At 50.7% G+C, this 17,085-nt stretch overlaps 1 protein-coding gene across 1 annotated transcript in view; it reads right to left on the bottom strand.

Moving 5' to 3' along the window:
- The window catches only part of SYT6 (synaptotagmin 6), a 35,610-nt gene extending 22,114 nt beyond the window's left edge, over positions 1 to 13,496 (bottom strand). The window contains exon 1 of the mRNA XM_015650368.3: positions 13,129 to 13,496. Coding sequence (XP_015505854.1) covers positions 13,129 to 13,282 — 154 coding nt within the window. The 5' untranslated portion in view covers positions 13,283 to 13,496. The remainder of the gene's footprint in view (positions 1 to 13,128) is intronic.
- Positions 13,497 to 17,085: the final 3,589 nt, after the last annotated feature.

The raw sequence follows: 17,085 nt of genomic DNA, 5'->3' as shown, positions 1-17,085 counted from the left end.
GCCTGTGAGTGCCTCCCCAGTGCCACACACCCAGCACTACCCACACCACCCCAGCCGATACTTCTGGGCGTCTCTGTTTATTTTTCTGCTACGCTTTTCTCTTGCAGGAGTGTTTGTGAGGATATATTGTTCTGTTTCTGCGGGGCTTTGCAGGGACCACACACTCGAGTGATGGATTACTACAAGAGGTGCTGCTGGAGGAGAGCAGGCAGCTCTGGGGCTACAACACACCACGTGAGGCCAACTGCTGATCCCATTTTCTCTCTATTGAGGAGCATCAGCAACGTGAGCCTGATGAGCTGAGGGCTCAAACTGGGCACGGGGAGCTGTGGTGGATCTCAAAGGCCAGGACAGGGGGGAGCACAGGGCAGCAGCTGCAGAGGAAGAAGGGTTCCATTAAACCCCAGCCATGGAGATGTTTATTTAGCAAAGCTGCCCAGCTTTGGAGGAAGGCACAGGGACTGAAATCACGTATTAGAACCCCCCAGTAGCATCCAGCAGCACCACAGTGACACGAGGGAATAATGTCCCCTTTGGGGACACAGCACAGAGCAAACCCTGAGGGGCACCAGGGAGGGCAGCAGCAAGCAGAGCCCTTTGCAACAGCCATTCTGGAAAGGAAGCTGGTTGGTTTATAAATCCTGGGATGCTGTGCTGGGTGAGAGGTGAGCTGCAGTGCAGCACCGTGCAGTCCTCAGCCAGCTCCTCATCCCTGCCCAAGCCTTCCATGGCCTCAGAAATGGCAGCAGAGCAAAAGGTACAAGTCAGACTGTGCCTGCCCCCCCCCTCCCGCCCCCCACCCCGTTCCTACCCCAGCAGGCTCTGTGGGAAGCCCACTCTCTGATCGATCCTCTTTGCTGGGGCTGTGTCCAGCATGCCAGTGTCCTACTGATGGTTTTGTTGTCACATTTCAGGCCCCCCCACTGCCATTTGGCTCCCATTTGAAACTTCATCAAGTTCTTGATTAGCTGGTGGTGTTCTCCAGGCAGGCAGGAGCTACAGGAATATGCCCTGAAATATTCCTGAGCTAGTCAAGTCATTAGGAGCTGTCACTTCAAAGTCTGGCTATCGTCAGTTTGCTTTTCACAGGCAGCGTGGCAGCTCCCAGCTGCTGCTCAAACAGCACCCAGGTGGGTCCTGGCAAGGGGGAAATATTTCAGCATTCAAATATTTCATCAGCTCCTCAGCGGATGTCAAAGGGCCAGGTCAGGAGACAGATCTGTGTGGGGCAGAGCTCCTGCTGCCCTCATGCTGTGGCAGGCGGGAGGGGCTGAAGAGCCCCTGCAGCAGCACACCCAACCCCATGGGTCACCTGCGGCTCTGAGGGTCACAAACAAGGCTTTTTAGACCTTCCTGGATTCTCCTGCCTTGGCAGTGATCCCAGCACCAGGAGCACATGTCAGCTGTCACCTGTGGACACCCTGCTCCAGGCAGCCAGAGCTCAGCTGCTGCTCCCTCGCGGGGACAGAGACCAGTCCAGGGCAGTGCTGCACCCCCAGAGTTTCGGGGGAGAGGGAGACGAAGAAGCACTTGGTGCCATGACACATTCAGAAAGAAGCAGAATCATAGAATTATAGAGTATCCTGAGTTGGAAGGGAACCACCAGGATCACCCAGTCCATCCCCTGGCCCTGCACAAACACCGCAAACCCCACCCTGGGCATCCCTGGAGCAGTGCCCAAACTCTCCTGGAGCTCTGGCAGGGCAGTGCCCATTTTCTGGGGAGCCTGGGCAGTGCCAGCACCCTCTGGGGGAAGAAACTTCCTTGAGAACCAACCCAAACCCCCCTGACCCAGCTCCAGCCACTCCTTGGGTCCTGTCCCGGTCACAAGCCAGCTTGGTTTTATCTCTTGGTCGTGAAAGTAAAAATCCACTGATTGATCCTCTCAGCTGGGCAGGGCTGCACAATGGTATGAAACATCCAGGGAGACCCTGAAAGACCCCCCCACTCTGTCCACACTCCCAGCACCACAGGACAGGTTTCTCCAGGTGAAGGCAGCCAGTCCCAGCTGCTCTGGACATGCCCAAGCCTTGTTTTGTTATTCCATACCAACCACAAGTAATTCCACAGAAGACAGCACAAGGAATGTGAATTGAAACAAGTTCTCACAGTTTGTTGAGCACTTTCACACTCAGCTCATCACACAGAGCTTAGGGGCAAAGGTCCCTCTCAAAGCAGAGGGGTGGGAGTGCTCAGGAGGGGATGTTTTGATAGGAGACAGAGAATTGTAGAATCATGGGATGGTTTGGGTTGGAAGGGACTTTAAAGCTCCTCTCCTTACACCCCCTGCCATGGGCAGGAGCACCTTCCACTATCCCAGGCTGGTCCAAGCCCCACCCAGCCACAGAGTCACCCTGGAAGCTAAAATGAGATTTTTTTTCCCTGTTCCTGTGCTTCCCCAGTCCTTGCACACTGAGTCCTGCACTATCAGCTCCCACCAGCTTCCTCCTGCCAGCATAGGCTCCCCAGGAACCCCGACAGAACCTCCTCATCTCCTGCACACACTCAGCCATGGAATGGATCCTGGGAAGGTCAGGACAGGAATGCTCTAACTGGCTGTGCCAAAGTTTCAGTTAGACAGCAAAAAAAACTTCTTAAAAATTAATTTGCTGCTACCACAGGGTTCCTGCCATGCAAGAGCTTATCAGAATGCAAACTATAAGCTTCAAAGGGGAGGATGAATCAGAAGCTATTTTGAGAGTAATTATATAAGACTATAAAACTCAAACCATCTCATTATTGCACGTTGAGGATGGAGACAACCCTTCATATGGAGACTTTGTAGGGATCCAGTGTTTCCAGTGGCTGATCCATGGCCCAAGAGCAAACAGCAACCTCATTCCTCCCAGCCAGGCAGAACTTGCTTCACTGAGCAATACCAGGGCTTTCCTCACTGTTTGCTGTATTTCTTGTGGAGATGTGGTTCTGTAGCTGGGAAATGAACTGGAACAGGACAACTTCATCCAAAGTGTGGTTCCTTTAACTGTTGCATAATTTAGACTCACAGAATATCCTGATCCACAGGGATCATCAAGTCCAACCCCTGGCCCTGCACAGACATCCCCAAATCCCACCCTGGGCATCCCTGGAGTGGTGTCCAAACACTCCTGGAGCTCTGGCAGCCTTGGGGATGTGCCCATTCCCTGGGGAGTCTGGGCAGTGCCCAGCACCCTCTGGGGGAAGAACTTTCCCCAAAATCCAACCTAAACTTCCCTGGCATAGCTCCAGCCACTCTCTTGTGTGCTGTCAGTGGCCACAGAGATCAGAGAGAATTTGCTGTCCTGGATAGCAGCTCTCAGCTCATTAGCGCAAATACTTGCAAATTCCCCAATTTTATAAACTCCAAGTTAAAATTAAAGAGAAAATGCTTAAATCATAAATCTGCACATGGAATAAAGTTCTATTCCAACATCCCCAGCCACATCCTCGAGGCTTTCCCATTTTATGCTGGAGCCTTTGGGACCTCAGGGCTGTGACAGGATGATCTCCTGGGACACCCCCGAGCTGTCACCTACGTTCTGCCCTGCCTGCAAGGGGCAAAGAGAGTTGTTTTTATCCTTGCCTACATATCCAGGCTGCAGCTGAAGCTCCTGCTGTGTCTGGACCTGGAGGACGTAGCACAGAGATGTGGGTGATGCCGGTGCTGTCCCTGTGCCCTCTGCACCCTGGGGTGGGGACTGTCACTCCTCGTGGTCTGACAGAGCTGATTAAAGAGTGAATTAAACACAGAAAAGACACTGTCTAACCCTCTGCCACCTGGTGCTCTCCAGCTCATGGTTTGGTCCTTCTTTCACCCAGCAAACAGATGGCAAATGCCGTCAGACACGGGAGTGGGAGCTGCTCTGGGCCCTGGGGGAGTTTAAAAAACCAGAGGGAAATCTGAGCAGAGTAATTTAGAGGGACACATCGAAGTTGGTTTTCAAGTGCAGAATCAACTGTGAGGCATTTCACGTCCCTATGTGAATATGTAACCAAAAAAATGGGAAAAAAATCAACACTTCCGAATCACAGAATCACTAAGATTGGAAAATGCCTCTAAGATCATCATGTGAAGTAGGATGAGAGTTTGGTAGCCTGGAGCTTGTGCTTTTCCCACTGAAACAAAATAGAAAAATAGTTAATTGCCCAAAAAAAAAAGGAAAAAATCCTGAACAGCTGGCGAGCACCACATGGCTCTCTGGGCAGGAGGAGCCTCCAGAGCAGCAGCCAGAACAGAGCTCTGAAACCCCACAGAAGCTGCAACACCAAATCTGGGCATCCAATGTCCCAGATTCCCTTCTGGACCTTGACTGTGCCCATGGGCAGCCCACAGCCCATCCCCAGCATCACCTCCTCAGATGGACCTGGAGATGGAACTCCCCTCTCACACCACCACTCACAAATCCCACCAGTGATTGTGGCATCACACAGTGCTGAGAGACTTCAGAACTGACCCCCTGTGAAGTGCCTGGGCTGGAGGAGACCCATCACAGGCTCCTGGAGACAAAAAAATGTTGGTTTTCACCCATTATTGACTGATTTGGGCTTTCCCTCCAGGCTGCAGATTTGTCACTGAAACTTCTGCTGGCATGTGCAGCCCAAAGGGGAACTTTGTGCTGTCAGAAATGCAGCATTTCTGTTATCAAAAGTGACAAAAAAAGAGAAAAAAAACTTTTTCAAGCTGAAGGAAACATTCCCTAGTGATTTATGTCACTTTGTGACTTAATCAGCTGCTCTCTAGAGCATTATAAATGTGATAGGAAGAGTTGTCATTGCTTTCTGCCTAACTGATGACAAGCTAATGAACTATTATAAGCCACAGTGAATGCAATTATGGCACAAGGCTGTGTGCTAATCCCATGACATTTTATCACAATATGCTGTAGCAACATCTGTAAACAACCCAGTGGGGCTGAACACACACAGCAACCAGGGCTGGGGTTAAATCCCCGCTGAGCATCCTCATCCCCCAGACTGTGACCCTGCACAGACAGGCCCTGAGCTGAGCCCTGTGTGCCAGGGGGGCCTGGCTGAGGCTGCTCAGCATGGGGGAAGCCTCTTATCCAGAGCTGGAGCTGAGCAGAGCCAGGCAGAGGGGAAACCATGGCAATCCAGACACTTTGGGATACAGAAATCCAATTGTGCTTCAGGACGCAAAGCAAACAGAACAAGTAAACTTGTTCACTCTCTCTCTATCTGCCTTGAGCAACCAAAAACCCTGGAACTTGAAATTTCCTTTCAAAAACTTGATCAAAGCCGTGTCTGCTGTGAGACACCAGCGAGGCCAGGCTCAGCAGTGCTTCTGTGCCCAGACTCTCCACCCTGGAGCTGCCACCTTGCTGCCCCTCGCTTCCTACAGTGGGATCCAATTTTGGGGAAAGGTTTCCCTATGACTCCCTCTCAGACTCCATTTTTGCTCAAAAACCCACCAAAACCAGGCTGCCTTGAAAAGATCTCAGGATAAAGATTGGCAGGGAGCAGAACTGGGCTCTCTTCCCATCCCAGTGCTGGGATCCAGTCTCCACAAGAGGACACAGTCTGGGGACCCCAAAAACCTCAGCCAGGGTGGGTAGAAGACTCCAAGTACTGCACAAGGTAGCACTGAAAAGCTTCCCAGAGGCTTTCCCGAGTCTCCCCTGCCCAGGACATGGAGCCCCTCCAGCACAAGGGGCTCCTTGAGCTCCTGAGATGTTCTGGCCGAGCTTATTGCCTGGACCTGCCCCATGGGAAACCCAAAACTGGAGGTGCAGGGTTCTTCCAGAGCTGCCCTGGCTTCAGGTGCTGCAAAGGCCAGGTGATACCCAGCCTGCTGCCCTCAAGCTGGAGACACCTAGACCCAAAACAGCCACACAAAGCCATGGCAGTCCCTCTTCCTCTGTGCCTCTCAACTTGTGACACTCCTGACACCAGCACACATCGAGCAGAGCCAACGCTGGCAGATCCAGAGCTGGATTCAATCAGAGCAGCCAGGAAGGACTGCCTGGAGCCTGCAGCTGGTTCAGGGACCCTGCACTGAAATGCAGAGGTTTGGAACAGAGCATTTCTTTTTTCCAGCTGCTCTGAGCGAGAACTGCCTCCCCATGGCTCTGCTCCTGCCATCAGCTGCTGCTGCTTCCATTAGCTTGGAGCAAAGACAGGATCTTTAACCCCTCCAATGTGCTGCTGTGCAGCAGTGGAGTGTGCAGGCTGGACTGCCTGGTGCCACACATTGATTTAATGGATTCTGAGATGCCCTTTTCCAAGGGCTCCTACCCCTCCATACCCTGCAGCTCACGATTCTTTCAGCATGAGCGTTTTGACCAGAGCCCAGACTCAGAGCTGGGACCAAACAACTCTGAGCAAACACTCACCAGCATCCAGGAGATGAAGTGCTGCATCTGGAAAGAGAAACTGAGGAGGTATCACTTCACATCATGCCACACAACTGTATTCATTTCTTTGCAGCAGCTACAAACGCACAGAAAATGAGATTATTACAGCAGGGGCTAGAATTCCTGGGCAATTATTATTCCAGACTGTCCAGGGCCGTGTGCCTTAAGGATGGTTTGGAGAGGGCTGGTGTGAAGGGAGCTCTTGGCTTGCTGCCTTCAGGCTTTGCTGTACAGTTTGCTGTGATGTTGTCAAACATGAACCTGCTACAGCACAACAAACTGAGCTGAGCAGAGAGACACCCCCAGCCAGCAGCTGCGGCTCCAGCTCCCTGCAGGAGAACTTTCTTTTTTCCCCAAGGCAGGGAAGATGTACAGTTAATAGACAATCACTCCAAAAAATCCCCTCCCTGACCCTCCAGGATGCCATTTTGCAAGGTACAAATATAATTAAAGACAATACATGGTAGAGGGACTTAATTGCATCTCTCCCCAACAACTGCCAGTGCAATCGCTCTCTCAAGGAGTCTGCTGGATGGAAACACTCACGGACAAGATGCCTGATTTTTCAACATGTAGATGGGTAGGGAAAATACTGATTGTCATCTTTGAAAAAGAAATGGCAAATATTAAAGGTAGAAGAACTGCCTAACCAAGATGAGATGCGAACCTGGGGTCCTGAGAAAGAATACTCAGTTGTACCTGGAAATGTGAGCACCGAGAAGAGACAGTTATGAAAAACAGGGGTAGTTGATGTATGGTTAAATTAAACAATTGTGGCAGGCAGGAGCCCCCGTTCTGGGTCTCGTTTATCCCTGCACAATGAACACGCGCATGGGAGACGATCCAGCTGCCAGAAGCACACAGCAAGTGCAGCAACTCCAGCACAGCCAGGATGCCAAGCAACAAATACCTGCAAACCCAGAAACACCAAACACTTTCCCGGATACATCCCACAAAACCGCGGGGAAGATCCGAGCCGGGCTGTGCCCTGGTTTGAACCAGCTCAAAGCACACGCCAGGTCTCAGCCCAGGAAGAAATATATCGACAGCAAAGGCATCTTGCTGAAGCAAAATTATGAAAATGTGCTTTATGTTATAAAAAAAAAAAAGGCAGAGAATCATTAAAGTAACTTCAGAAATGTGGACTCACCAGAGCAGTGGCAGCTCCTCAGCGCAGTCCCTGGTGATGCCTCTCAAGCATCGATTACTGGCGGCAGCAATCCCGCTGCTGTTTCTATGGAGTTGGGATGCTGATCCCTGACTATGCATGAGGCTACTGCAGCTGCATTGGAACAGGCTCCCGGCTCTGCACGGAGCTACAAACACGAGCAGCCTCCCTGCTCTGCCTCGGGAATGAATCGAGCAGTAGCAATTAGGCGGCTGCAAAGCTGCGCCTATGCAGAGAGAGGTGCTCGCAGGGCTCCCAAACACGCACACTCCACTCAGCTCCAGAGGGGCATTTTATTTACCAGTACCATTGCAAAGCATAGCCAGAGGCGGCTGGAGAGCCATGGGTCCGCACACAACACACGAGTAGAGACACATGTCTGTAGACAGGTGATTTAATCCGTTTTTTTCTCGATTTACTCTGCCAGTTTCAACCTTATTTCAATACAGTTTTACAAACCTTCCTCTGGAAGCAAGGTTTGACCTGATACCTCCAGGATTCAAGCCTGGTTTAGTTGGGCTAAAGAGCAAATCTGCTGCACGTAGCTCTGGCTGGCTCTTTTGAGGGAGGAAAGGCAAGATCCATTTTGCAAGTGCATTACTCTGTGATAAAATAGAAATTTGCCCCAAGGAGCTGCTCCTCACATGCTAGGCCTCTGGAAACTCAAGCTTCAGTGATTAATACTAGCTTTGCCTGTGACTTGACTCCAAGTGTGACTTGGAGCATGTTTACTGTTATATTGACTTCAAATACTCTTGAATGGTAATTCACAAAGTGTGTTATTATGCCTGGTGAGTAAATTCAAGATATGCCCATATTTCACAGGTAGTGGCTGAAGGCATCCCACAACCATGAATGGGGGTGTCATCAGTTCTCCCATTAGTAAAGTTAATCTGTCGGGGTTTTTTCCCCCAGAAAATACTCCAGAACCAATTTCTCAATTAAAAAAATTATCTTTCTGCACCAACATTCCTGCAAGGAAAAATCCTCTATTGCCCAGAAATTCCCCCCTTTTTCTGCCCGCAGCAAGAACACTTCTGTGCTTGGTTTAACATTTTAATAGTCTTTGCCAAGTGCCAGGAGGGTGTTCAGCGCTGTACAAGCTGTACTGCCTGCACCAGGCCCTTCAAAAAGAGCAGTTCACACAAGGGGCAGAGCAGCAAATGTGCTCTGAATTACTGGGGGCTGGAGCACAGGAGAGCTGACGCCATGTGCTGGGGAGCACGGGTTATCAGAAGGTCTCTCTGTGTCTTCCCCAGCTGTCCTGCACCCTCCTCTCACTCCAGCCCTCTCCTCCTGCAGGAGGAAAGCACAGGAGCATTTAGCTGGGATGGATCAGTGCACGAGGGAAGGTTTGAGGAGGGTTCTCACCACGCTGAGATGAAAAGGGTCTGCTGGGGAAAACCTGCAGCCCCTCTGCACATCACTCACTGCAGCAAAGCTTGGTACAAATGGGTCACTAAGGCAAAAAAAACAGCTTAAATTGTGTAAAGAAAGTCGCGGCACGGAAGGGCTGAAGGTAGAAATCAAACCCAGAGGTTTTCTCCTGGATGTGCTTATCAAAGGATTTTATCCCAGGGATGTATTTGTCCCAGGATAAATTTCTTCCTGTACCCAGGCACCGTCCTTAAATCAACATCATGAGATGCCAGTTCCAGTCACAGAACCATGGGATCCCAGACTGGTTTGGGTGGGAAGGAGCTTGAAGCTCATTCAGTCCCACCCCCTGCCATGGCAGGGACACCTTCCACTGTCCATGGTGCTTCAAGCCCTGCCCAACCTGACCTTGGACACTTCCAGGGATCCAGGGGCAGCCCCAGCTTCTCTGAGCATCCTGTGCCAGGGCCTGCCCACCCTCACAGGGAACAATTCCTTCCCAATATCCCATCAAAACCTACTCTCTTTAGTAACACTCTTCAGCCCTGCAGGATCATTTCAGAACTAGTCAAGCCTCCCCTTTCCTCCCCAGGATCTCCTGGGATGGGCTGGCAGCCTCTGACCTCAGCCAGGCTACATGAGCCCCCAGGGAGCAGGAGCAGCTCAGGGGAGGCTGTGGGGAGCCACAGGAGCACAGAGCATCCCGAGCTGGAGGGACTCACCAAGGTCCCTGAAGCCCAGTTCCTGTACCTGCACTGTTCCACCCCAAGCACCCTGCATCTCAAAGAGCCCGGAGCCTGTGGCAGCTCCACTACCACAGGCAGAGGGGATGGGAAGAGGGGACAGATCACTGTCCCCAAAGCCCTGCAGGGTCCTGACTCCCCTGCTCCACTGCCATGATGCCTTAATTTTTAACTTTCATATTTTTCAGATTCTGTGCTGTCCATGTGTGTAGCTTTGAGCTTCATATGAAGTGTTAGTGAGCTCTCTTCACAGAGCAGGCAGACAAAACAATTCCTTTTCTAGCTTGATACCAAGGACAACCATTACAGGTCCAAAAGCATCAACAACAGTGGGCTGAAGAGAGAAAACAAGAAGGATGGGACTTCATAACCTGGAGTTGTAATTGGACAATTAACCCAAATATGCAGATGGACCAAAACTTAAAAAAATGTGAGACCTTGTGACCAATCACCCATTTTCAGGTCCATCTTAGGTGCAGTCCTGGCCAGGCTCCTGTACTGCCCAAGATATGTCCTTTAAGGCCTTCCAATAAATCCCTGCTTTATTCTGAACTCTGTCCAGCCTCTGATCCAGGTCAGTGTCTCCAGGTGTCAGCCAAGGACATTGTCCCTCAGTACAGCTGTGCCCCAAACCCTCTCAGCTTCATCCAGGAGCTCCCACCACCCCTCCAGGGCACATAGGGAATGAGTCCATCCTCTGAAGGCCATCACCTGTGGTGACTGCTGTCCCCACAGCACAGGCAGTGTCACTGCCCACAGCCTGGGTGCCACTGCCAGCGCCTGGCTGGGAAGGGAGCGATCAGATGGAGGCAGCTCTGGGGGAGGACTGGAGACAGCCACAACAAAAGGATGCTGCAGCTCACTCCATCTCGGGGCCCCCAGCCAGGAGATCAGTTTTATTCCTGGCACCACCACAGGCCCAACTGCCGGGAGAGCTGCCCCTCACACCCCAAAAACCTTCCCCAGCCAAACTCCTCTTTTTTCTGACAGGTTTGGCAGCAGCCTGCAATTTTCCTCTGCCGGGTGTGGAGAGAGAAATGCTGCAGCTCTCATTGGCTGTGAGGAGCAGATTTAGCTGTTATGTAACCAGGGGGTAGAGGTGCATCCACTTCATGTAGCCCTTTCAGCCACTCAGTCCACAATGGCTTAAAAGAAATTAAATAACCGTACAAAAACTTACTCTTACATAAACTGTTTAGCAATGTTTTTATGTTCATAGGTTTTTTTTCCTCTTGGATCCACGCATTCCCTGAGGATACTGCTCCCCATCCAGGCATGAAACAGCAGAAAAGACCAAACTGCCCCTGTGCTGAGCAGGGCAGAGCAGCCTGGCTCCAGCTTCAGCAGTGCTTCCTTCCACCTGAACTTCAGCAGGACACTCCACAAGCTGATCCAGCCAGCAGTTAATATATTTATCCAGGAGGCAACAAACTGCCCGAGAAGCCAGGGACTCCACATGATGATGACAAACAAGGCCAGTTTGACTCCAGCAAATTTGGCGTTTGGCGGCTGGGGCTGTGCTGCCCACACGGGGACGCTCCGGCGGGAGCCAGGACTCCTCTGCACTGCTCCTGACACAGCACCTGCCTGCTGCCATCTGCCACCTCCACACAAAGCACACAAACCCAGCTTCCCTCTGCCTGCCTTGTGAGGATGGGCTGAACACGGGACCGCAGGCAAACCTGCTCAATGTGAGAAATGGACAAAGCATCAGTTCAGATAATTAGATAAACATCCAGACACTGATGGGGAGGGCATGGTACCTCTAGAACTCTTGACGCTAACAGATTTTTTGCCCCTTGCTGGAGCAGCTTTACAGCACAGAGCTGAGAAATATTTGTACATGTCAGGCCCAAACTGTGTCCTCAGTGCTGTCTAGACATAAAAATGGGCCCAGTCGTGCAGAGCAGAGACAACAGCCCTGGCTGTTCGTGCAGCCAGCCCAGCACAGCTTGCCTGGGGTGCTGGGGCTGACATTCAAACCACAGCTCAGAGCACACAGACATTCGCTGTGCTGGAGGCAGATGATGGTGATGATGATGATGATGTGATCCCAACCTGAACACAAGGTCTTAGACAGGCTTCACAAACAGATGCAGATCTGTCATATCAGGGTGGACCAGAACAAGAGCAGAACAAATTTTTTTAAATTATTATATTTTATTTATTTATTTATTTATATTTTATTTCTGCTGCAGAGTCAGGGAAATGTTAATTTGGGTGCAAGGTAAAGAATTCCAAATCGATGCAATAAGTTTGCAAGCTGTTTGTTCTATTTGCAATAGAGAAAATTGCTGCCTGGGATGTGATGTGTAAGGACACAGTAGTGGTAAGAGGCCTCCACAGCAGGCAGGTATGAAACAAACTCATTTCAGGAAGAGAATTAAGTTAGAGGTGAAGTGGAAGGAAGGGATTTGCCTGGAGGTATCCGCAAAGCACCACTGCAAACCAAGGGCTGGCAGAATCCTAGTGCCCTGTGCCCTGGGGATGCCAGCTGCACCCCAACACCGGGTTTTGGCACAGAGGGGCAGGAGAAAGGGAGGGAACGTGGCACAGAAAGCCTTGGCCAGGGATTGATGGGCACCTGTGCTGCACAGGGGCTCTGCACAGTGTGCTTAGCAGAGGAGGAAAATTTGTGAAAACTCATGCTGTAAAAAACGCTGCGAAATCCGTTGGATTTACGGATCATTGCCTACGGGAACTTTAGAAGAAGCTGTCTATGAAAATGTTGGAATACGCAAGCAACTTTCAGCAGGTTACTAATAGTTCTAAAAGCTGTGAGGTTTAGGGTTTTGCTCCTCAGCACATGAGCCTGGGCTTCCAACTGCCCCAGCCAATGTCTTGTGAGGTGACAGCAGGAGCTCTCTGGAGCAAGCAGCTGTGAGAACAGGTGTAGAGAAAATTCCCCACTTTGCAACACGGAGCTGCCCCTTTGCTCCTGGAGCAGAATTCCTGCTTCTGACTCATCCCTGACACACCAGAGTCCCTCCCTGGCTCTACAGCCTGACCAGGAACAACTCAGGCAATTCTTAGGGAAGGTAGAATACACACATGAAAGTACACTGAGATCCCTTATGGATGAACAGAAATCCCTGTGAGTCCCTCCATTTCTCAAACTGGGATCGCACCAACCAGTTCCTGCCATCCCAGTGGCTTAAGTCGGCTCTTTACTGCTTTTTTGTTGGTTTGGTCTTGCTTCATACAGGACAGGAGCCTGTGTTTTTGAGAAAGGAACTTTCACAGGAACTTTATCTGGTGAAGCAGCTCAGAACATCCTGTGCAACTGTCCCGTTCCACATCAACAGGTGAGGCAGGACCCAAAACTTCACCATGGAACATGTGGAATGGGAAGGAACCCTCCCAGAGGGGTGCCAGGACCAACCCCTGGGTCTAACAGGGGCTCCCAAACATTTTCCTCCCCCTGTAGGGGGATGGATGTCCCTCCTGCCTTCCACGAGCACCCTCCAACAGACGGGAACAGGGGCCATACCTGGCTCGGAGATAATCAGGCTCTGGTCAGAAGGCAGCAGGAGGAATTCCCTGCAGGTATCCAGGTCCAAGCTAGGCAGGCTTTTCTTCTGGCACAGCTCGGTGAGGATGCTGATGGCCCTGCGACAGCGGCCGTCCTCCCTGGGACCGCTCATCGCCCTCTCCTCATCCTCCGCTCCCTCTGCTCTCTAGGAAACTCAAACTAGGAGGAGAGGGTGGGCTTGGGGCTCACCACAGGAGCAGCTTCACTCCAGTTCCATCCTGCTGGTCACTCAGAGCTGCCCCACGGCCGCTTCTCGGAGCCGGAGCTCCCGGCGCTCCCGGAGTCTCATTGCCTCTGAGATCACAGCTCTGTTTACTGCCAAGGCTGCTCCAGACAAAGAACCTCCTACCAAACTCAGTTTCGTGTCCTCCACACGAGACGTATTAAAGCTGCAGCCCAGATAATTCCTTTTAACCCTTTCACTGCTGCCCTCCCTCCAGGTGCAGAGTTTTCACGTCCCAACCCCGGATTTTTTAAATAAAATGAGTGGTGAAACCTCCTGGCTGAGCACAGCACTTCACCAGAGAGGAGGAACCAGAGAGCTCCCACAAACACTGCACAAACTCCTCACAACTGCCAAAGGCAGCAAAGAAAAGCTGCAGGTTTTATTGATTTGTTTGTGCTGGTCCTAACACACCAGGCTGCAGATGGCAATAGAGATTGAGAATGCCATTCTAGTTCATAATTAGATTTTTTCCTTTTACTTTCTGCAGTATTTTTTTTTTTTTATCCCTGTTGCAATTTAGCAGGCAGGTCATGCCACGCAACAGAGCATATATTTGACAGGCAATTGTGGAGTAGGCAATTAAAATTATGTACAGCAGGATGACTTCTTGCAGCTTGTACAAACCTAATGAGCATTGTGGAGAGCCAGGGCTGAGGCTGCACAGGTCCCTCAGCCCCACAGCACAGCAGGGCGTGCCCAGATCGTGTTTGTGCTCCTGTTAATGACCTGCTGGAGCCCTGGAGCTGTCACAGGGGTGGCACCAGCACCTAGGACAGAACAGACCCTGCTCCATAGCCCATTCCTAGGCTGCAGAATTCCTCCAGCTCTTCAGCTAGTGAGACACAAATGCTCTGGGTGGCAGCTAAGGAGCACAAAGGCATTGCCCTGGAAAGCTGCATCAGGCCCTTTTGGCCACCCTGGTCCCTCCTTGGCCAGACCATGGCTGTTTGGAAACGTCCCCACCACATCCCTCCTGTCCCCACCTGGCACCTGTGCCTGGCACAGCGACTTCCCCTCCCAGCTCCGCTCCTCCCAAAAACTTCTGTTGCCAGGACAACGGGAGTGAAACCTTTTATTAACCCAGCAACTGGTCACAACCAGAGACTTTTTAATCAGCCACCCCCCGGCCTGGCCAGGGCTCCGTGAGCTGCTGCTGTCCACAGGCTGAGGCAGAGCTGCACACAGAGCTGCTGCTGAGGCTGTTTTGGCACCTGACACCAGCAGCCCCAAACCTCTGAGTTCACTGGAGAGAGCCTCAGGCACTGGGAGCTAAACCAGAGATGAAGCTCAGGTAGAGTTCACATTATATTTAGCTGCCAAACTCCCTAAACCCACCCACTCATTTAGTTTTTAAGAAACTTGAGGCTCAAATTATGCCTCAAACCTGAGATTTGGGTCCATACAACATCTGCTTGGCTGGGGGGGAACAACTCCTCTTCTCTGCCCCTCCCTTCACTGCCTGCCCTGGGGCATTTGTGTCCCAGAGCCCCAAAACCAAAGTATTTGTACCCAAGAGGATGCAATGAGCCCCAGGCATCATGTCATGTCTCCAGCACAGCAACAGTTTCTGCCTGAGCCACCAAAACTGGCGCCACGAGAGGAGTTCCTTGAATATATCAGTCTTGCATTTGAAATTTGAATTTATCTTAAAGAGATTTCAACGGACAAACAAAAAACCACCCCAGCTAAACTCTTTGAAAAAGGTTAATGCACAATTGAGAGCTTGTAACACAGGAATCAATGATAAAATTCAATTGTTTGGGAGAAAAAAGGCTAATTTTATTACAAAGGTAATACCAAAAACTTCTACTTTTAAATTTAAAGTTACCTTGAGTCAAATACTCACCTTGATTTACATATCAGAGGATTCCAGGCTCGCTGGATACCAATAACAAAAGATCCTGCATCCACACTGTCAACAAATCAGAGCAAAAACCAGACTTTTTTACACTTTGTACCTTTGAATTTATGTCATAGACACTCTGTATTGTCCAGCACAGAAGGCTGGGAAAGAGCCAGGCAGCAGCTGAAAATCCAAACTCTTCTTGTCCCAGGCAGGAGCTCTGGTTCCCAGTGCTCCTCTCCCACATCCATACACATATAGCACTTGGGATACAGATTTTCCCTCCGATGTCCTGGTGAGAAGCTCCCACTTTACCCCATGGAGAAGTCAGATCTCATCCCCATCCCCTGCAATTCCCAGGGCAGCCCAGCACAGCTCCTGGGCTGGCCAGAGCTTCCTTTTCCCAGATGCCTCAGACTGAGTTGGTACTTGGAGGCCAAACTGCTCCCCAAGCTGCGTTTGCACCTCCCAGCACGAGAAGGAGAGACAATTTCCCAAATCCCAGGGACCTAGCAGAGCTGATGGTCTCTGCAGGGGCTCGATGCTGTCGTCTCACCCATATCCACTCCTGGCAGAGCTTTTCCCTGCAGCTGCGTACCCTTGGCAGTCAGGGAAGCATGGATGCCTCTCTCTCACAGAGCAGCATTTATCTCCTCCCTGCTCCTGTCCAGGGGCCTGGTGTCACCCTTGGAGAGGCAGAGCCACAGTTAAACACAGCAGCAGAAGGACTGGGAGTGGAGTAAACTTCGGCAGACTCCAACAGAGAAATAAATTACAGGCAGCACAGCAGCTCTTGAGCTGCCTCTGAAATAATCCCTGAGGACAAGAGCACAACATGAATGAAAACTGCAAGGAAAGAAGGAAAACTGCAGCTTGTGGAAGCTCAGTGAACAAGGCAGGGAGTGGGAAAATTCCTAAAATCCAAGAGGGGCCAAAGAGGATCATTTTCCCTGCAGTAAAGCAGAAGCCAAACACCAGAGAAAGTGTTGCACAAACCTTTGAGGAGCTGGGAGGTTTCATAGCACGCTGCAATTGGATTAATGAGTGTGGTGAGCTCCAGACAAACCCAATGGAGGGGATTTATTTCAGGGCTGGAGCAACCTGGGCTAGCAGGAGGTGTCCCTGCCCATGGCAGGGGCTGGAAGGGGATGAGCTCTGAATCCCTTCCAACCCAAACCATTCTATGATTCCATGAATGTGTGCAGCTAAGTTGGAATCACAGATAAATTTGTCCAACTGAGACAGAACATGCTGTTCATTTAATCTGCATTAGGAGCTACTTGAAACTGATATTTTTATTTCTTAATAATAATCAAGTCTGGAGAGGGAGCAGCAGCATTTATTTGTGCCAGCTCTATCTAATAGCATGGCATTGTTTACTTTCTCAGTTAATATAATAATTGGAAACAGCTCACAAAGGATCCAGAGCTTCTTGCCAGGAAAAATGACGTGGATCTGGATCCTTTGGCAAGGGCGCCAAGTCATCTGTGGATAAACACGATGTGCATTGCTGTGCCCCTCCACACACTTCTCCAGGGTGGCTGAAGGTGTGTGAACAGCGGGAAATCCAAAATCTTCACCTCATTCCTGCCTGCACAGAGGAGGAGAGCTCTTTATCCTATGGAGACATAGAGGTAGAATTAGTTGAAGTCCAATACAATTAGTTCAAAAACCAATTACTTTGTGCTAAGTATCAAATCTGCTGCACAGAGCAACAGCAGAAATATAAATGTTGGTTCCCTCCTTGTGTGTTCTCTCTTGGCTGTTCAGTCCCTGTGGAAACTTGGGGTGTGGGAGGAGTTATTAAATTATAGACACTGTACTCCGGGAGGGAGGGAGGGAGGGA

Source organism: Parus major, chromosome 26 (assembly GCF_001522545.3).
Source record: "Parus major isolate Abel chromosome 26, Parus_major1.1, whole genome shotgun sequence".
NCBI classification, from domain to species: Eukaryota; Metazoa; Chordata; class Aves; order Passeriformes; family Paridae; genus Parus; species Parus major.
This window is presented reverse-complemented; position numbering and strand designations above follow the sequence as displayed.